The sequence below is a fragment of the Colletotrichum siamense genome (assembly GCF_013390195.1).
Source record: "Colletotrichum siamense strain Cg363 chromosome Unknown KSG_Cg363_contig03, whole genome shotgun sequence".
NCBI classification, from domain to species: domain Eukaryota; kingdom Fungi; phylum Ascomycota; class Sordariomycetes; order Glomerellales; family Glomerellaceae; genus Colletotrichum; species Colletotrichum siamense.
In genome coordinates, this window is record NW_023501016.1 from 731,213 (window position 1) to 750,584 (window position 19,372).

The 19,372-nt window shown below is 52.7% G+C and overlaps 8 protein-coding genes across 8 annotated transcripts; 5 read left to right on the top strand and 3 right to left on the bottom strand.

The window, feature by feature from the left end:
- Nucleotides 1–118: 118 nt before the first annotated feature.
- Nucleotides 119–2,078, bottom strand: DAL4-1 (Allantoin permease; the record flags this gene model as incomplete). Its single annotated transcript, XM_036636031.1, has 5 exons — nt 119–595; nt 651–872; nt 933–1,730; nt 1,788–1,891; nt 1,949–2,078. 5 exons carry the CDS (start codon nt 2,076–2,078, stop codon nt 119–121), a joined length of 1,731 nt encoding a protein of 576 aa, XP_036498462.1.
- Nucleotides 2,079–2,812: 734 nt separating this feature from the next.
- dotC-5 (Efflux pump dotC) lies at nt 2,813–4,645 on the top strand (the record flags this gene model as incomplete). Its single annotated transcript, XM_036636032.1, has 4 exons — nt 2,813–3,530; nt 3,586–3,705; nt 3,757–4,012; nt 4,087–4,645. 4 exons carry the CDS (start codon nt 2,813–2,815, stop codon nt 4,643–4,645), a joined length of 1,653 nt encoding a protein of 550 aa, XP_036498461.1.
- A 727-nt stretch (nt 4,646–5,372) lies between these two features.
- dgoD-2 (D-galactonate dehydratase) lies at nt 5,373–6,702 on the top strand (the record flags this gene model as incomplete). The annotated part of the gene is made up of 4 exons (XM_036636033.1): nt 5,373–5,548; nt 5,620–5,729; nt 5,785–5,896; nt 5,949–6,702. The coding sequence occupies 4 exons, from the start codon at nt 5,373–5,375 to the stop codon at nt 6,700–6,702; spliced, it is 1,152 nt and encodes a 383-aa protein (XP_036498467.1).
- Nucleotides 6,703–7,374: 672 nt separating this feature from the next.
- kduD-1 (2-dehydro-3-deoxy-D-gluconate 5-dehydrogenase) lies at nt 7,375–8,216 on the bottom strand (the record flags this gene model as incomplete). The annotated part of the gene is made up of 2 exons (XM_036636034.1): nt 7,375–8,034; nt 8,085–8,216. 2 exons carry the CDS (start codon nt 8,214–8,216, stop codon nt 7,375–7,377), a joined length of 792 nt encoding a protein of 263 aa, XP_036498466.1.
- Nucleotides 8,217–9,202: 986 nt separating this feature from the next.
- Nucleotides 9,203–11,136, top strand: dak1-2 (Dihydroxyacetone kinase 1; the record flags this gene model as incomplete). The annotated part of the gene is made up of 3 exons (XM_036636035.1): nt 9,203–9,209; nt 9,277–9,787; nt 9,840–11,136. 3 exons carry the CDS (start codon nt 9,203–9,205, stop codon nt 11,134–11,136), a joined length of 1,815 nt encoding a protein of 604 aa, XP_036498465.1.
- Nucleotides 11,137–11,454: 318 nt separating this feature from the next.
- CGCS363_v004187 (putative 4-hydroxy-2-oxoglutarate aldolase) lies at nt 11,455–12,450 on the bottom strand (the record flags this gene model as incomplete). The annotated part of the gene is made up of 1 exon (XM_036636036.1): nt 11,455–12,450. One exon carries the CDS (start codon nt 12,448–12,450, stop codon nt 11,455–11,457), a length of 996 nt encoding a protein of 331 aa, XP_036498464.1.
- A 3,443-nt stretch (nt 12,451–15,893) lies between these two features.
- On the top strand, nt 15,894–17,035 carry CGCS363_v004188 (Oxidoreductase; the record flags this gene model as incomplete). Its single annotated transcript, XM_036636037.1, has 4 exons — nt 15,894–15,940; nt 16,001–16,149; nt 16,200–16,402; nt 16,457–17,035. 4 exons carry the CDS (start codon nt 15,894–15,896, stop codon nt 17,033–17,035), a joined length of 978 nt encoding a protein of 325 aa, XP_036498459.1.
- A 653-nt stretch (nt 17,036–17,688) lies between these two features.
- On the top strand, nt 17,689–19,341 carry CGCS363_v004189 (putative transporter; the record flags this gene model as incomplete). Its single annotated transcript, XM_036636038.1, has 2 exons — nt 17,689–17,841; nt 17,902–19,341. The coding sequence occupies 2 exons, from the start codon at nt 17,689–17,691 to the stop codon at nt 19,339–19,341; spliced, it is 1,593 nt and encodes a 530-aa protein (XP_036498458.1).
- Between the last annotated feature and the right edge of the window lie 31 nt (nt 19,342–19,372).

The window sequence follows — 19,372 nt, forward strand, 5'->3', positions numbered from 1 at the left end:
GACGGTGAAAAATTTCGACGGCTGGTCTAATGCAGCTGAGCCTAATATATACGTCGGTGCTTCCAATAAAGAGTAACAATCGATTACATCTTTTCCCTCGACACGAGAAGGCAAATGATTACACCATGTTCTTCTCACTGACGGACTCAGTCCCTGTACCCTTTCCCTCAACTCGGCCTACGTTTCCGCCCTCAACAGCTGAGAGAACTCCTCGTATTGTGTCAACGCTTTCGCCCGCAAAGAAGCCTTCTGAGGAGGCCATATCCTCGAAGCCCATCGTCGCTTCAGACTCGCTTCCCTCGGGGTAAATAGGTGGCGGCCAAATCAGACACGACACGTAGTACACCAACGCTCCCATCGTGAGAGACAACAAGAACCCAAGCTTGTACATGTTTTTGCTGGCTTGATTGACGGCGTTTGGATCGAGGCTTCCCGCGATACCATGAACCGTGAATGCCACACCGGCAACCCAAGCGGCAATAGCCCGAAGGTTCCAGCCGTTTAGGTACGCGTATGGAGATCCTTTATCTTTGGTGTACAAGCTCGGAACATGAAAGTTGCCGCGGCGCAACATCCAGTAGTCGACAATCATGATCTATAGGTTTTGTCAGACAGAACTTTGTTCTTCTCTTATCCAATCAGATACATACCCCACAGGTCGGCATGAGGAAAACGGTGTAAGAGCCTAGGAATGTAAGAAACGAGCTAGCGCTGGAGATGATCTTCCATGGAACGCATAGCGGTGCTAGAAGTGCGCAGATAACCTGGCCACGGACGATGTTGATATACCTGGGCCAAAGTCCGCTGGCATCGGCACCAACCGGCAATGAATTCGAGCCAGCGTTCGTTGCAATGATTGCTAAGATCATGCCCTATAAGACGCGCATGTTAACAGGAGATCACAAGAATCTTGCTGAAAAGAGGGGACTCACTGCGGACGCGAAAAACATTCCTGCCCTTGCCCCAGGGCCCCAGTACTCAGTCAGGATGGCGTTGTAGAGATCCCACACGTTCCAGTAGCTCTTGCCGAGAAATCCTGCAGCAGCACTGGTTGTCGCACAGCTCAGGAACATTACCAAGACCTTGCTAACAAGGATACCGGTAGCCTGAGACCATGTTGCCTGTGCGGGCTTTGTAGCATACCGGGCAACATCGGGTTGGTTAACAAGAATCGGGCACAGTGCTGCCATGACACTGTTGATAGCCTGAATCATGGGCCACACAAGTGCAGAGCCACTCAGGGACTTCCCTCCAAAGTCAAAATCGCCTAGAGTTCCTCCGTTCATGTGAATGGCCCATCCCATCACACCAAACAGGCCAGCAGTTGTCGCCACGGACTTGACAACGAATAAATGGCGTAAGATCGTTGGATGCACAAACATGACTGGGAATTGAATAACCCAGAAAATGAAAAAGGCGAGTAGGTTTTTGGATGTGATTCCGGCACTGGCGGGAAGTCTGTTGGGTATTCTGTCCCACCCTGAACCAAAGATAGATCGCAAAGCGACTGACGTGAGCATGCCTCCATAGAAAGACTGGGTTGCGAAGTAGATGATGGCAACAGAGGCGCGAACCACAATGAACAGCTTTGCACCACTAACACCGGCAGCGGCTCTGACGTAGACTGGAAAGCCAACATGGTATCGAGTTGCGCCACGAGAGTTGAGAATAACAACGACGCTCAGAATAGCTGAGCCGATAACAGCTGCGATAATACCGTGCCACCATTGCTGGGAATATTTGAGTTAGCGACTGGCGGCTGGGAAAGGTCAAGTAACTAATCTCACAAGGCCGATAGAGATCAGAGTTGCTCCTAGGTTATATGAGCTAGGCGAAAATGTCTGCGTTAAGTAATATGCGAAGAAATGCAACGCAGTCCATGTACGCTGAGCTATGACGCTGTTAGCTATGGATTCCAAGCTGTCGTCTTCTCACGTTGCGTTCTTACAGGGCGGTGTTGGAAGCAAGTCTTCGTTGAAATAAGCTGGACCATCATCGGGATGCTCTTTGGTCTGAATGAAATGCTTGAACTCTTTTCGGGAGGAGAAAGCTCTCCGCAGTCTCGCGGCTTGACCCATCACAGCTTGTCGTGAACGAGATGGGCGACGCTACTCGGCAGATGTTTCACGAAAAGTGCATTACAGTCACTAATATCAAAAAACCGACATTATTTCAGTCCATTGCAGATCTTAAAGATCATGTAGATAACGAACAGACGCCTTATCACTGAGCCCGTACTGCCCTCGTCGCGGCGTCACACCCTCCAACTTCAGGATAGTTGATAAGAACCAGATCTTCCTCGCCAAGCCAGACACGACCAATACGTCTCTGATAACCATCGACTACCACAAAATTCCCCAGATAAATATTGTCGGATATCCGACCATCAGATAATTGGCCCGCCAGCCGGGCGACCGTCGGCATCGGATCCTCCGATGTGGACTAAACCGTTGTGGAGACGATCGCTTCAAAAGTTGCCGAAGCCCCTGTCAGCCATGACGCACCCATATTTTCATGGTCACATCAATTCGCCTTCGAGACCATTTCGCCGAGCCCGGAGCCGAAAACAGGCCGATGAACCAATCTTCGCCCACAGCTATCCCGTCTTGGCTCCCCGGACAGGTCCACTCTCAACGTCGGATTGCCGGTGTCAAATTTTTCTTTGAAGCGTGCAAAATGTCGACTCAACATTAATCGATTTCGAATTTCTAGTCTCTCATTCATCTTTCAATTCACTTGGCATTGTCTTGCGTGCTGCTTTTATTAGATGTTGGTTGCCCCATTTCAATAGATCGCCGACAAGGGTTGAATGATGAGGGGCGATCTCGAAACCACCAAGGCCGAAAAGGCTCTTCACGATCAGACTAATATACTTCCTTTGAAGCAGTTGATGGTCGTTTTTGCAACGTTGGCAATCACCCTCCTCATTGCGTTCATCGATCAAAATGGCATCAGTATCACATTACCGACAATCGCCGCCGACCTCAATGCCGAAGACACGATATCCTGGGCGGGAACATCATCGCTCATCGCCAACACTACTTTCCAGATGCTTTATGGACGATTTTCAGACATCTTCGGCCGAAAAGCCGTGTTTTTGAGTGCAATTGGTCTGTTGGCATTGGCAGACCTTCTTTGCGGGCTCTCGCAAAATGCGGCCATGTTCTACATCTTCCGAGGCATTGCAGGAATTGGCGGTGGCGGTATCACGAACCTGGCCATGATCATTGTGTCTGATGTTGTAACTCTCGAGCAACGTGGCAAGTACCAAGGTATCATTGGTTCAATGGTCGGGCTAGGAAATGTTCTTGGCCCCTTTCTCGCCGCTGCCTTCATGGAGAGGGCAACCTGGAGAGCTTTTTTCTACATGCTATCACCTCTCGGAGTCATTGTTGGAGTCATCTGCTATTTCTTCTTGCCTTCAAAACCACCCAACGACGACTTCAAGAGTAGCGTCAAGAAAATCGATTACGCTGGATCATTTACTTCGTCTCTCGGCGTCATTCTTTTGCTGATTCCAATTTCGGGAGGTATGTTGACGCACGTGAAGCCCGTTTAGTAGAATTTATTGCTCACATAGTACAGGTGGCGCTTATTTTCCTTGGAATTCGGCAATGGTAATTAGCATGTTAACCATCGGAGGGCTCGCTCTTGTGTCATTTGTCGTCGTTGAGTGGAAGTTTGCGAAGCTGCCAATGATGCCAAGTAAGTTTCCCTTTGATGGCCTCCAGGATTGATTGACTGACGTTGAGTTAGTCCCGATTTTCAAAAACAAGGTTGTCGTGGTTATGTTGGTGCAAACCTTCTTGTTCGGGGCTGCATATCAATCTTATCTTTACTACATCCCGCTGTACCTTCAAAATGCCCACCAATTTTCGGTGATGCACTCAGCGGCTATTTACGTCTCTCTCGTGGTCTGTCAGTCGGTCTTTTCGATCCTATCGGGTCAATACATATCTCGCACCAAGCGATACGGAGAGGTGATTTGGCTAGGATTTGGGTTCTGGACATTGTAAGTACATCCAGTGAACCACCAATTGTGGTCCGTGTTATCAAAGTCGAGCAAGGAAACTAATTATGACATAGGAGCGCCGGTCTCACATTGATATTCGATCGAAACACGAAACCGGGCATCATTGTCATACCGCTACTAATTGTCGGCATCGGCGTTGGCTTCATTTTCCAGCCGACCCTGGTCGCGCTGCAGGCGCACTCGATCAAGTCGAGACGAGCTGTCATCACATCCAATCGCAACTTCTTCCGGTGCGCTGGCGGTGCGTGTGGTCTGGCTATTTCCGCTGCGATTCTTCAGGCGACTCTTCGAGCAAACCTTCCGGCGGAGTTCAAGTACCTGTCAAGCAGCACGTACTCGATTCCTCAGCTGAGCAGCGACGACATGTCAAGAGTCTTGGACGCATATATGGCAGCGAGTCGTGCCGTCTTCATCTTTCAGATTCCATTAGTTGGACTTTGCTTAGTCGGTTGCTTGTTAATCAAAGACCGTGGCCTGGAGCCAATTGACGATACGAAGCCGGAGGATACATCAAGCGAAAGCCGAGATGAGGAGGAAGGTATCTCACGGGAGAAGACTTCCGATAGAGATGGCGCAAACGGAGATTCAGGTTTGACAAACACAAGAAATTAGACGGTTGTTTCTGCGTATGGGGATTAGAATCCGGGGGGTTCTTGGGGCAATGGTTTACGATGCATGAAAAAGGATAGATGTATAGACATCATAGACATGGGCGGCGTAAGGGCATATTGATAAACCTCATAATAGAACAAGATTTCAATAGGTCGTATTTCATTAAAAAGACATCGAGAATTGTGCGTCTTCAGCCACATACACATGACCTGGCTTGAACTTGAAAAGCAGCATCCAAGTGGCTTGGTCCTGACTGTGGCTTGTGGCACAGAGTTGGAGGTGGGGTCAATGGTCGAAATGGGTCCCGTCTTCAGAAACGATGTGGTAAGAAAATCCACTCTACCGCCGCGTTCTCTATCCACGCAAACGCGGATAGAAACCCGAGACAACTTCTGCCGCGACCCGATGAGTGGGGATCGTGGGATGGCTTCTCCGTGCCTCGTGTACAAGCTGCCGTGGGGGTCAAGTTGGGGTGGTGGGGGGCTTATGCGGATGTTTCATGGAAGCTAATGGAGTCACGACCCCATTGACCCCAAACCCGTTGGTGGATTGGACTGCACATGTGGCACTTCGAGGTCGGGGTCTGACGATGGTCTGAAGCTCTGTTAAGAATGCGATGTGTAATCCCCGGATTGCTTCAAATTCCCCCGCCTAGCTTTACTCCAAAACTTCCTCCGCAGATTTGCCCGCAGACCCCACTGCTCAGACCACCCAACCCACAGACATCATGGCCAAGATCAAGTCAGTGCGGTATTACCGCGTGAAGCCTCGATGGCTTATGGTGAAGATCACCGATGAGAATGGAGAGTATGGTTGGGGCGAGGCCACTCTCGAGGGCCACGACTTGGCGGTAGAAGGCACCCTTGAGGAGATGATCCCAAGGATTGTTGGTCTCGAGGCAAAGTAAGATTTCATGATTATCGTCATTGACACCATAGAAACCCAAAGCTTCAGTGCTGACTAGAGATTCACAGCAACATTGAGCACATCTGGCAATTATTTTGGAGACATGGCTTCTACCGTGGAGGCCCCGTTTTCATGTCTGCAATGTCCGGTATTGATATCGCATTGTGGGATTTGAAGGGTACGAAAAACAAACAGACCACTTCAATTGTCCCCCATACTGACATCATGAAAAGGACGAAACCTCAAGGTGCCCATCTACGAGTTGTTGGGTGGCCAAGTCAGAAACAAGGTCCAGGTTTACTGCTGGATCGGTGGTGACAGACCTTCCGATGTTGAGGCTGCGGCGTAAGTACTCTGAACAATTAGCAACATCCTCCAAATGCTGACATCTCCCCAGCAAGAAGCGCATTGAGCAAGGCCTTACTTGCGTCAAGATGAACGCAACGGAAGACCTGAACTGGGTTGACTCGCCCAAGGTATTAAGTGCTACTGTTGAGCGGCTCAGGCAAGTCAAGGCTCTGGGTCTTGACGCTGGTCTCGACTTCCACGGCCGTCTCCACAAGGCCATGGCCAAGCAACTAGCAAGGGCACTTGAGCCCCTTCAACCGCTTTTCATCGAAGAGCCGTTGTTGTGTGAGCATCCCGAAGCTATCAAGCAACTTGCCGACCAGACTACGATCCCGATTGCCTTTGGCGAGCGCCTGTATACTCGCTGGGACATCAAGCGTTTCCTTGAAGATGCTAGCGTCGACATCCTTCAGCCTGACATCGCCCATGCTGGAGGTATCTCCGAGACTAAGAAGATCGCCACAATGGCCGAGGCCTACGACGTGGCGATTGCACCGCACTGCCCGCTTGGTCCCGTTGCATTTGCTGCAAGTGTCCAGGTTGCGCTGTCATCCCCCAACTTCTCCATTCTTGAGATGAGTTTGGGAATGCATTACAACACCGAAGCCGGAGACATTGACCTGTTGACTTATTTGAAGAACCCCACGGTCTTTGACATTGAGGGCGGTTATGTCAAGGCGCCAACGGGCTATGGCCTCGGCATTGACATTGATGAGGAGATGGTGGAGAAGATCTCCAAGGAAACAGAACCATGGCAATGCAAAGTCTTCCATGGTCCTGATGGAAGCATTAGAGAATGGTGAAGAGGATGGACTAGACTGTACTTTTATCGTTCAAAATCAAAATGCATTGCCAAAACTACATTCCCAAAATGATCACGCGCGTTTGAATTGGTCTGGTAGTGGCCTGTGTCATGCTTAGAGAATATACAAAGACAAAGCCTTTTAGATTACTGCATTTACCAATGGACCAAACTGTATTGTAGTACGAAGTCTTCATATAGCCTAAGCCATCACTGGTAACATGTCCGCAAGTTTGACGATGGGCTTGCATGATTTGGGTCCTAGAATGGCCTAAGTATTCTTCAAAGGGGCTCTGGCACACTTACAATACAGCGGTCTGTTCAGTATGTTGCATTTGCTTTGTGCCATAAGCTGCGTACCAGCCGCTCACATTTTCCCATGTAGCTCACTCGTGCTTGTTCGCAAGTTTACGAGACGAAGTACAAATCTCTGCCCCCACGTTACCTTTCATCAAATTCTCCGATATGCCGTCTATTGCCGTGCCCTGTAGAGATCGCCATGTCTTAGCTAACCACTTTAAATCCCGGCATGGGGGCTCCAAGCGGGGTTTGCTAGTCATCAGACGCCTGTGTTGTCCCAATATCACGGTTGTTTATTCCTACATCAGGTCTATCCCGGCCGCAGGCCCATCAATACATCCTTTTCTGCTCACTACATGCGTCCCAACCCACTCTATCGACCCATCCAGCCGCCATCGACAGTAAGCAGCTCACCCGAAACGTACAAACTCCCCGCCCCCGCCAGAAACACCGTGGCCCCCTTGAAGTCGTCCGGGGTACCCCATCTGCCCGCAGGAATTCTAGCCAAGATGCTGGCGGCGCGCTCGGGGTTGTTGATCAGCGCCTCGTTCATGTCCGTCGCCACGTACCCGGGCGCAATGGCGTTGACATTGACACCTTGGCTCGCCCACTCGTTGCTCAACGCCTTGGTCAGCTGTGCAATGCCGCCTTTGGCCGCTGCGTACGCCGGCACTGTGATGCCACCCTGGAAGCTGACGAGCGACGCCACGTTGATGATGCTACCGCGGTGGCCGTTGACCGGGTTCGGGCTGCGGGTGAGCATGTAGGCGCCGAGGTCTCTGCAAAGGGTCCAGACCGTCTTGAGGTTAACTTGCAGAACCTCATCCCAGTCACCCATGGGGAACTTGTGTGCGGGGTGTCTGCGCTGGATGCCGGCGCAGGTGACTAAGATGCTCACATCATGGCCGTCTGCTAGAATGCGTTGTGTGAGGCCTTCCACATGCTCCTGATTTGAGAGGTCGGCGGTGTAGATGGTGGCTTTGCGGCCCAATGCCTGGACCTGCTTCTGGGTTTCTGTGTTGCTCTCGTCTCTCTGAGTACTGTCAGCAACAGCTGGGCTCGTGTAAATGGGGTGATGCTTACTTGGATGAGAATGATATCTGACCCTGCCTCGGCCAAGGAGACTGCCATGGCCTGGCCAATACCCCGCGTACCTCCAGTAATGACAGCCGTACGGCCCTGCAATGAGAATAGCTTTTCGATGATGTTCGCCATCTTGTGTGTGTATTGTGACTTGTATTGTTGTAAAATCACAATAATCTGTCTGTCAATATTGCACAGGCCTTCATACAAGTCTTCATATCAATCTAGAGTTCGAGAACCCATCTTGATCCCCAAATCTCACGAGCCCCTCCCCCGCGATCACGTAGGTAGACGACCCCCACGCTTAGCTTGAGCCCGCACTATTCCCCATCGCCCAGATCCGACCATCGGCTCAATACGGGCTTCTGCATGAAGTGGACCTCAGGTGATTCGTGTCACCACACGTTTGATCGATCTAGAAATGCCACGAAGTGAGGGGTTCGGCCCATCGCCAGCAAAGACCTTGCTCACGCGAGTCGTTCCCACGGGGAACCTGCGGGGAATGCTGGCTTTGAAGAGGGTGTGTGGATTTCAGGAACGCATCAGACCATTTCCGATCAGTTCCCTCTCCCTCTCCCCGCGGATTTGTCCGACCCGCTCCCCGCACGCAAACACCGGGCCTGTTGGGGGTCAGCCCCGCACAAGTCCGGACCCGCAGAGCCGCTCGGACATCGGGCTAGGAGCGACGGTGTGCTTGCGTGGGGGTCGGGAGGATTCCGCTTACGGTCATGGTCTCGAGACGGTCGGAGCCAAGTTGGTGTTAGCTCGATGCAGATGGGATGAAGAAAGAATGGGGCTGTTGCGAGAGATACACAAATCTGACAAAACCATGACGGTTGGGGGTCCGTTGAGGACCACGATGGGGGCATCTCATCTGAATGAGAGGGCAATTGGTATTACTCTGAGAACTTGTGGTTCCGCGTGGGGGTGATCTGGCGATGCTGTAAGTAAGTGATCCCACGATGCTGGTCCTTATTGTATCGAATGTCAATCCGTTGGTAAAGGTAGAAAAGTGGCGGCGGACTCTTGGAAGAATGATGTTAAGTAGGGATTTCGGTAATTCGAAAGGATGCTTCTGTAGTTAGACACAGCACAGAATTCTCAAGAATACTACAAAGATGTCATGTAAGATCCGCCCGCAAAGGTATCGGCGACTTAATTTCGTCAGCATTACTGACATGAAAGGCTCAAGCAAAACATTTCTCGAATGACCCCTCGGCACTTGTCATCGCCGGACTCCGGTCCCTAACAGCGATCAACCCATCTGTTGCGTTTGACGAAGCTCAGAAGACTGTGTTTCTGAAGGCTGCCGTCACCGATCCCAAGGTCGCCGTCATTTCCGGCGGTGGGTCCGGCCATGAGCCGTCTTTCGCCGGCTTCGTCGGCAAGGGGCTTCTCTCCGGCGCGGTAGCTGGCTCGATCTTTGCCTCGCCTTCTGCCGATCAAGTCTTCCGTTGCCTCCTCCGACTGGGATCCCAGCGCCGGGAGAACGGCATCCTCGTTGTCATTATGAACTACACCGGCGATGTCCTGCACTTTGGCATGGCTGTGGAAAAAGCACGAGCTGCCGGCATCCGATGCGACATGCTTGTTGTCGGCGATGATGTTGGTGTTGGGCGGTCCAGGTCCGGAAGAGTCGGAAGGAGAGGTCTTGCTGGTACAGTGATTGTTCAGAAGATTGCTAGTGCACTCGCAGCTCAAGGGTAAACACCGACGATCACCTTTCAAGGGGCCAGGGCTAAACATTTACAACAGGCATGACTTGACCGAAGTTCACAACATTGCCTCACAGGTTGCTGAAAATCTCGTCACCGTTGGCGCCTCTCTTTCTCATGTCCATGTGCCAGGCAGGGCACCTTCAGGAGATGATCTGTCGTCAAACGAAGAGATTGAGATTGGCATGGGCATTCACAATGAAGAGGGCTTCGGGCGGGTCAAAGACAGTTTGTCCGGCGTTGTTTCCACTATGTTGAACCAACTTCTGGACCAACAGGATACGGACCGAGCATTCATCCGCATTCAGAAGGAGGACAAGGTTGTCTTGATGATCAATAATCTCGGCGGTCTCAGTCAACTTGAGCTAGGTGCGATCACCAACGAGGTCATTTCACAGCTTAGGGAGGGACATGGCATTCAGCCAAGAAGAGCCCTGAGTGGTACCTATATGTCCAGCCTGAATGGCTTGGGCTTCAGTATTACTCTTCTGAAGGTTGTTGATGAGAGCTGGGTCCAGTTGATTGATGCTTCTACCGAAGCTAGTGGATGGTTGCCCACTATCACCACTGCAGACCTGCCCGAGAACCAGAAAGCCACGACGTCTTCCCAGGAGAAAGACATTGTCACTGACGAGGAACCTGTAGGAACTAACCTCAGAGGTAACAAGGACACTTATCCATACGAGAGACTACCAGCTGATTCTTCTTTAGTCGACGTTGCTGTGACTAAATCTGTCCTGATTAGTGCTCTGAATCATGTCATTGCTGCAGAGCCGGAAGTCACCAAGTACGACACACTAGTCGGCGATGGAGACTGTGGTCTCTGCCTGAAGACCAGCGCTCAGGCGGTGCTAGCATACATCAACCAACAGCAAAGTCTAGAGACAGATGCCGGAAAGCTTGTTGACAACATCGCTCGTGTTGTGGAAGCCAACATGGATGGCACCTCTGGAGCTCTTTATGCCATCTTTTTGAACGCCCTCGCTCACGGGCTTAGAACTCAGTCACAGCAGACCCAACAAGAGCAGCAAGCTACCAGTGAAATCTGGGCAAAGGCTCTCCAGTCGGCGTTGTCGGCTCTTGGAAAATACACACCAGCGCAGCCGGGAGACCGGACGGTAGTTGACGCCCTGGCGCCTTTCGTCTCCACATTCGCGGCGAGCAGCAGTTTGAAGGACGCTGTTGAGGCAGCAAGGAAGGGGTGTGAGTCTACCAAAGGCATGGAAGCGAGCTTGGGCAGATCCGTGTATGTGGGTGGAGAGGAGTGGAAGAATTGTCCCGACCCGGGGGCGTATGGACTTGTCAAGCTGTTGGAGGGTTTGATCGCCAGCCCGTGAATTCCAGAATTTCAAAAGTCAAAGTTGATTGAACTTATCATAGTTAAAGCTTCTTCGCAGTACGAAGATGCGAGCTTTTCGCATTGTGTCAAGGTTTCAGCAACAAGAAAGCCCGTGGGGCCCAAACTTCATTGCATGCGCGGCCAAAACCTTCACTATCACCCTGGTTATTAGCATTTACTCTGTGAGCGGATAGCAGCAAAAACACTGTCGCAAAGGAGCGGCTGATTGATGTAGTAATATGACTTGAATGCATTTTCGCCAAAAACCTCTGATACAGTCCGTTGACCAGCCCATTGTCCATTCTAACCTAGGTAATTATTGTTGCAACTTCTTCTCAACGCCGACGAGCTCGGAGAAACCGTCCAACTGCTTGGTGAGCCTTTCGCCCTCAAGCAGCGCGCAAGGCTTTCTGGGGAGGCCGCCGTAGTTGTAGTACTCCTGCAACGCAGCCTTGACAGAAACAAAGCCGCCTTGGATAGCTGTCCAGTCGCCCCGAGCAACAACAGCCTGCAGCTCTCTGGCCTCCGCCAGCTTACCCTCATCCCAAAGCTTCATCAACTTCACGCAAGCAAGAGGTGCAATGTTTCCGGTTCCGCCAATGATACCGTGTCCTCCGACAACAAGTGTCTGCAGAGTGAAGTCGACGCTGCCACCGAAAGTTCGGAATGGGTTGCCAGTGTCTCCCTTCTTAGGCACAGTAGCGGCAGCTATCCGGGCAAGCTTTCCGGTGTTGCCACAGGTCAGCTTCACGCCGACAATGTTGGGATGTTGCGACAGCGTGATGATGGTGTCCGAGTTGAGATCGAGGCCGCTGCACGCGCCAGGGTAGTTGTAGATGAGAATCGGGATCGGGCTAGCATCCGCGACCTCACGGAAGTGCTGCAGAATGTGTTCGGTGGAGAGCAGGCCCCCGTAGTAGGCCGGCGGGAGGACAAGGGCGTAGTCGCCGCCAGAGGCGCCAGCCTCTTGGCAAAGCTGGATGGTTTCTCTTGTTGACTGCGCGCCGCAGCCGACCATCAGAGGCAGGTCGCTCTTGCCGGCGGAGTCGAGGGCCGCGCGGGTGGTCTGGTTGATGAGTTGTCTTTCGGCATGGTCGAGGTGGACAGCTTCGCCGTTGGAGCCGTGGGTGACGAGACCGGCGACGCCGGCCTTGGCGAGGCGGATCGCGTGGGACGTGGTCGTCTCTACGTCTACCGAGTCGTCTCCGCGGAAGAAGGCTACTGTTGGGACGTAGAGACCGGGCGTAAGAGCCGGTCTTGAGGCGTTGCCATTGCCATTGTGGGTGGAGTTGCCGTTGGCTGAAGGTGACATGATGGTATGATTCTGTGGATTTGTGGGACGAGGCGGGAGTTGATTTAGGAGAGCGCACTCAATAGTAGCGGGATGTTGGAGTTGATAATAGCGCGAATGGAGGCAATGTGTGGTTGTAAGCAGTGTTCCTGTGTAGAAACCAAAATTTCTCAGGAGGCAAGGAACTGATCAGAAAAGCTATGAATAATCATCCGAACACAGCCTTTTTGCCTCTCGGTGTAAGTCATGCGCACAAATAGTCAACCCCAAGTTGGAGGAAGTAGTACATGTAGCCACAGACCGACTCCAAGACCCCCACGCCGGCACCTCTGCGATGGGCCAGATGTCCCTAATCCGAAGCATTAGAGCTTCCACCTAGCCCCCACAGATCGGTGGAAACGAAAGATTCGGAGACCATCCCGCGCGTGCTTTTTCTAGTCCCCGACATTGCCTCACGGCTCCGACTTCCCAGCAGCCCGTGTTGGCAGGGAATCTCCCAAACTCCAAACAACCACCGTCTTTCTTTTCTTCTTACCCCATCATCCCCACTGTTTCTTCCCCACAGAGTCCGACACAAACAGATCATGTACCTGCACTCTTTTGGCCCACCCCGGACTCAGCGTGGTGCATTCATCAGGCGAGACGGTGACATCCGCTGTGGGAACGGCGTGGTTTCCCCCTCGCGCACGCGACTCGCTGAATTTGTCGCTGGTCTCACTGGAACACGGTCAACCTCTTTTCAGTGACGCGCAGTCTCCTGTATGTTCCCCGTGGGGGTGTTTCTCTTTCATCTTACTCTACAAGAGTAACAATACCAAAGAGGGAAAGAACTTCGTACAATTCGCTGTTCTTTCGCCTCCGCTAAACCCCTCGCGGTCTGGCGGTGGGATTTCCAGATTTCAGATTAGCAAACGGATCGGCGCCCGGCCGGCTATGTTCGGTAACAGGCAACCCACACCGTGCCCCGGCACCGGCTCCCTCTCGCGCGCAAGTCAGCTGAGACATGAGCTGGGAGTTGAGGGAAGCTGTCAAAGTTCCGGTTTCTCGGGCTTCCACGCCGCGGAAAAAAGGACCCGATTCTGCCCTTCTGCTGATCTGGACCGTCCAATCGGGGATTATTGTCATCGCTAGCGGTCGCTCCGTGATTCTCTCACCGTCGGATTGGATGAACTGTCCCCAGACCCCTAGCCTAAAGCCACCTTACACTAAGGCTGGCTGGATGACATGGCACGGATTCAAGGCCACCTAGACAGCAAAAGTGCCTGATTCCCCAGCAAGCGTCTCCTCTCGGTTCTCCTCTCGAGAAAAGTCCAGAACCGGTCTCAAAATCTGACCGTCCCGGCACATGAGTCTGAGCCAATCATCACCGCCTAGCTCGCCCGCTACGTCGGCGACATGACCAATAGAATTACGTAAGTTAGGGTCCGACGTGGTTTGCTTGAGCAGATGTTTATTATAAGTGGCTCGTGGCTTCGTACCGTCGAGATGTGGATCGTCAAGCTGTAGTGCATCACGAGGTTCGACTGTTTTCTCTTGGGGTCACTCGACCAGCTCCTGGGTCCGTTCTCTGTTCTAGTTCTCTTTTCGGGCGGGTTTGTGCGGGATCGCGACTCTTATTTGCTTGCCATGCCCCCTTGAGTCAGGGAGTAATGGGCGATGAAAGGGATATTGCGGACATCTCGCTGCAGCTGTTGGCAAAGGCCGGAGAGATTGCTGTGAAGGAACAAAACAGGATGCCTTCGACGGCACTGGCATCGCGGATTCGATCTGAAAATGGGTCATCGGTAAACCCTGAAGCCTCAGGGTCGGCTTCATCACAACAAACGCCACATATCGGAACAGCATCCGACCGCCGAAAGCATGTCTCGGGAGACAACTTGGCTAATGGCCAGACGGCATACGGAGCACGAGGTCGACAGAAAGACACGATTGAGACGGCATCCGGTGCGATTCGACCAGACTCGGCATCACAGGCGCACACAGTACCAACGGAAGTCATGAGGCAGCTTGGTTCGCTGCCGGTTCGGAGAGCTTGGAGGGGAAGATCGGGAGAAGCACCACCAGATGTGTCCAAAGCTCCCGTTGTAGAAGCCATCATGCTTCACGAGAGAGGGGAAATACAAGCTTCAGAACAGCAATGCCCCAAGTGTCAGAGGGGAGAAGGCGTGTCACCAGAATGCGTGAAGATTCCAAGCATTCATGGCGGAGCATGCAGCAACTGCCTGATAGCCCGGGCTCTCGCCCGTCCGGGATCGGCTGTCCGGTTGACCCGGAGTTATTCAGCGGAACGGCGGTCCATCTCCGCCACCATCTCACCGTCAATTCCTAAGGAAGATCTTATTGCCGTCTGGAACCTGATTGCAGGAGTTATGTCGACACAACCACAAGAGTGCCTGTTTGATGATGGCACAGAGCCTCCAGGGAAGAGAATCGAGGATGCAGCCCGCTTGGTTGCAAGGTCCGCAGACGAATGGGGACACAGCGTCAGGGAGGGAGGTTCGGAATCCAGCAAGTCGCCGAAAACACCAGCAGAGAGGCAGAGGCTTGTGAGGCAAGCAAATCGTATTCGAGAAACAGCTTTGCAGATTGCCAACTGCGCGCGGGATTGGGGCGACAAGTTGGAACGCAAAAGATCGACATCTCAGCTGCGAGGTTAGGAGTTTGGGCGGGAAAAAGGGTTTCATCACTTGGTCGGTCAGAAAGGCAGCAATCCAACGGCGAGTTTTGTGCTGCAGGAAATAATGTTCATTGCTATCGACGCAGTCAATTACCTTATGTACTCACTATGATGGGCTCAACAGTACCACCTATTTCTGTAGTCACACAATTGAATCAGGTCAAATGTAAAATGCAATTTGTGTGACCTTCAAGTTGATCTTTCCTATGATGTCACATATGGAATATAGGGTCCTCTACGTAATCTTCGACACATCAAGGGCCCGAGCAACAGGTTTCCCGAGATGCGCCCATCTGAGGCCTTCAATCAAGATGCGAAGGTCCAGTGCCGGCTTCCCCGCCTCCGCCGTGGAAGATGACCGAGAAGTGAGGGGAAACAAGGTGAGCTCCACGTCGGACACGACCCCGAGCCCTGATCGGCCGACTCATGCGTGTGACCCCCACGAAACTCCAACGAGCATGAACCCCAAGCTGTACCCCCAACCGACCACCCTTCCGATCGAAGAGGTGCTAAGGGTTCCCCAGAGTGCTTGGCCTTAGCTTAGCACCGAACATCGGGGGAGGGGCACGCTTGCTAGCACGAATGTGTCCGCTGACAACATTGAATCTATCGATTCTGAGCTACTTTTTCGAAGTAGTCGCGTACAAATACTCGGTGGAATGAGGGGAGCTTTACCGAAAGCACAATCGGCAGCAACAGTCACACTTTGTCACCTCACCTGGGCAATAGATTGAATCCCAATTGGACTTCTAGTTGGAGAATCCCAAGACGCATCGCCTACACCATCATGGCCACCGAGAAACAGACCGAGGTCCTGCTTTATGGACTGGGGGCGTAAGTCGTTTCCACATTGTTTTTTCCGATATATGTTCGGTTGCTGACAAGGCCTCTAAGTATCGGCTCATTCTATGCTTTCATCCTGAGCAGGGTGCCTGCTGTCAGATTAACGGTGGTGGCGAGGTCAAATTACGATGCCGTGAAAGCAAATGGAATTCTTCTGAAGAGCGAGAATCATGGACAGCACATAATACGCCCATACAAAGGTATGTGATACATGAATCTATTGAATCAGGTCAGGTCTGACGGCAAGTAGTTGTGAAGACTGCAGCCGAGGCAGATGCAAAGTTCGACTATATCGTCTGTGCCCACAAAGCCATCACCCAAGATGCAGTCCCTGCTCAAATAGCGCCAGCGGTGGACGAGAAGAGGTCAACAATAGTCATTATCCAAAACGGGGTTGGCAATGAGGTGCCATTCCGCAGCGCGTTCCCCCACGCGACAATCATCTCATGTGTGGTATGTCCCCAGAACCCGGTCCTCTCCCGGCTGCCTGGAAACTGACGAGACTAGACCTGGACTGGCGCCTCTCAGCCGCAGCCCGGCAACATCATCCACACCAAGTCAGAGGACATGCAAATAGGACTATACCCTAATGATGCAGACCAAAGTGTGGAGAAGCAACGCCTAGACGAGTTCGCGTCTTTCCTGACAGAGGGCAAGACTGTCTTCCAGGTGGTCCCCAACATCCAGGTCCAGCGCTGGGAGAAGGTAGTGTGGAATGCCGCGTGGAACTCTCTCACGACCCTGACGCTTCTCGATACCCACTCTTGGCTCAGCTCGTCGGACGGCGCTACGCCCTTGACACGACGTCTGATGACCGAGGTCATTGACGTCGCCAAGGGGTGCAACGTCCCCATCGACTATGACCTGATTGACAAGCTCATCAACAAGATCTTGGCAATGCATCCAATCGGCAGCAGTATGCAGGCCGACTACAAGGCCGGAAGACCCATGGAGGTGGATATCATCCTCGGCTACCCGTACAGGAAGGGCAAAGAGCTGGGCATTTCGACGCCGACGCTGGATACAATCTACATCATCTTGACGGGTACAAATCTCCGTCTGCTCAGAGAGAATGGGCAGGCTTAGATAGCTCTATCAAACCTTAATGTTCACAATGGCTCGATGAACCCAACACTCGGCCGGCCGGAATTCCCGTAGTGATCCGATTCTCATGTGACGCAAACGGTGTCCTCAGCCTCTAAGTGGGGGGGAAATCTCGCGTTTTTAGACAAAGCCGAGGATCTTCAGGCAGGGTCGTACTGATTCAGTCTCAGATTGCCAAGCAAACCACCAGTTGGACCGACTCACCGCGCGCGGAATACGCGCCCTCCCAACCCCACAACCCGGTGCCAACGTGGTCGCGGTTTGAGGGGAAAGGGCCGCCTCCCCCATTTCTCCTTTCTTTTCCCCATGCTGAAGCCTGACTAGCGTCGCAAACAGAGAGGGGAACGCCATCCCCCCATGGGGGAAAACCTCCACCACGAAGACAATTATTGGACATTTTTGACATGGGGGTTAGCGCTGAGTCCAATGAGCGCATTCCTTATGACGACCTGGCTCGAGCGTATGGCCGAGAGTCCGGCCGGATAGATCACCGCGCTGCCAAAAACAGGGCATAGCTACTCCGCCGTATAAGAAGCTTTATTATCGTCGCCCACGAGAAGAGCGTGGTGTTGAGAAGTCCAGGGAACTCCTTTGCTCTCCACGACTGCAAGAAGACATCCTTCCTCCCCAGAAACATGGACACTGTCACGAAGACCGGAGACACAGCGTCTCAGCACCAGACTGAAGATGTTGAGCAATTGAAGCATCACAGCCAAGCCCCCACCAAGGGCGCCGACCGAGCGGCAAACATGATCGGAGACCAGCAAGTCGAGGTTACAGAGGAAGATGTAAGTTTCCAAATCTTCCGCGGGTGATATTTGCAGAATGCTGATATGCTTTGAACACAGAACAAGCGCATCCGCCGAAAGACCGATAAGCGAATCCTTTCCATCCTCATCTGGGTCTACTTCCTCCAGATTCTCGATAAGTCAGTTCTTGGGTATGGCGCCATCTTCGGCCTCCGGACAGACTGCAACCTCACTGGCGATCAATACTCGATGGTCAGCTCCATCTCTGCCATTGCCCAGCTCGCATGGCAGCCGTTCTCCTCGTGGCTTATTGTGAAGGTTCCTCACCGCATCCTCATGCCCTCTCTCGTCTTTGGATGGGGTGTTGCTCAGTGCTGCATGGCCGCCTGTCACAACTACCAAGGGCTTCTGGCAACTCGATTCCTTTTGGGCCTCTTCGAGGCTGGCTGCTTGCCCTTGTTCTCCGTCATCACATCCCAGTGGTACCGCCGCGCTGAGCAGCCTATGCGAGTCGCATGTTGGTACGGTACCAACGGTCTGGCAACCATGTTTGCCGCTGCCGTTTCCTACGGCCTGGGCCAGATCAATGGCTCGATCCACTCGTGGCAGATCCTCTTCATCTTCGTCGGTCTCATGACCGTCCTCTCGTCTCCAGTTGTCTACTTCCTCCTCGACAACGACATTCCCTCTGCCCGGTTCCTCACTGAGCACGAGAAGCTCCAGGCTATTGAGCGTCTGCGTGCCAACCAGACCGGTACTGGTAGCCGCGACTTCAAGTGGAGCCACGTTTGGGAAGCTCTCATTGAGCCCAAGAGCTACCTCTTCGTCGGTATGGCCATCTGCCTCAACGTCACTGCCGCCGTCACGAACACCTTCGGCCCCATTGTCCTTGCCGGCTTTGGCTTTTCCAGCTCCAAGACGTCTCTTCTGAACATTCCCTTCGGAGCTGTCCAGCTTCTCGTCATCTTCCCTGCCTCTTGGCTGGCCCACCGTTACCGCATCAAGTCCGTCTTCCTCGCCGCACTCATGGCACCGGTCCTTGCAGGCGCTATCATGCTTTACATCCTGGACCGCAACAGCATCCCACCTTTGTTGGTCGCATACTACATGCTTGCCTTCCTCTTCGGCGGTAACCCTCTCATCGTCTCATGGATGATCTCCAACATCGCCGGTACCACGAAGAAGTCCGTCCTGTTGTCTCTGTACAATGCTGGGTCTTCTGCTGGCAACATCGTCGGTCCGCTCCTCTTCAACTCCAAGGATGCACCGCAGTACAGACCCGGTCTTACCAAGGTCATGGGAATTACTTGCGCGCTACTTGCTATCATCGGTCTGCAGGTGATTGTCCTGTTCATCTCAAACAAGATGCAAGAGCGCAAGAGAGTGGCGAACGGAAAGCCCAGGAAGATCAAGGACTTGAGTATGGAGCGCCACTACGTCGATGGCAGAGGGGAGGAGACTGAGGGTGTGCACTTGGGAGAGAACGCGTTCTTGGACTTGACTGACAGCCAGAACGACGAGTTTGTCTATGTTTACTAAGTACGTTGACTATATGTCGCGTATAATGATA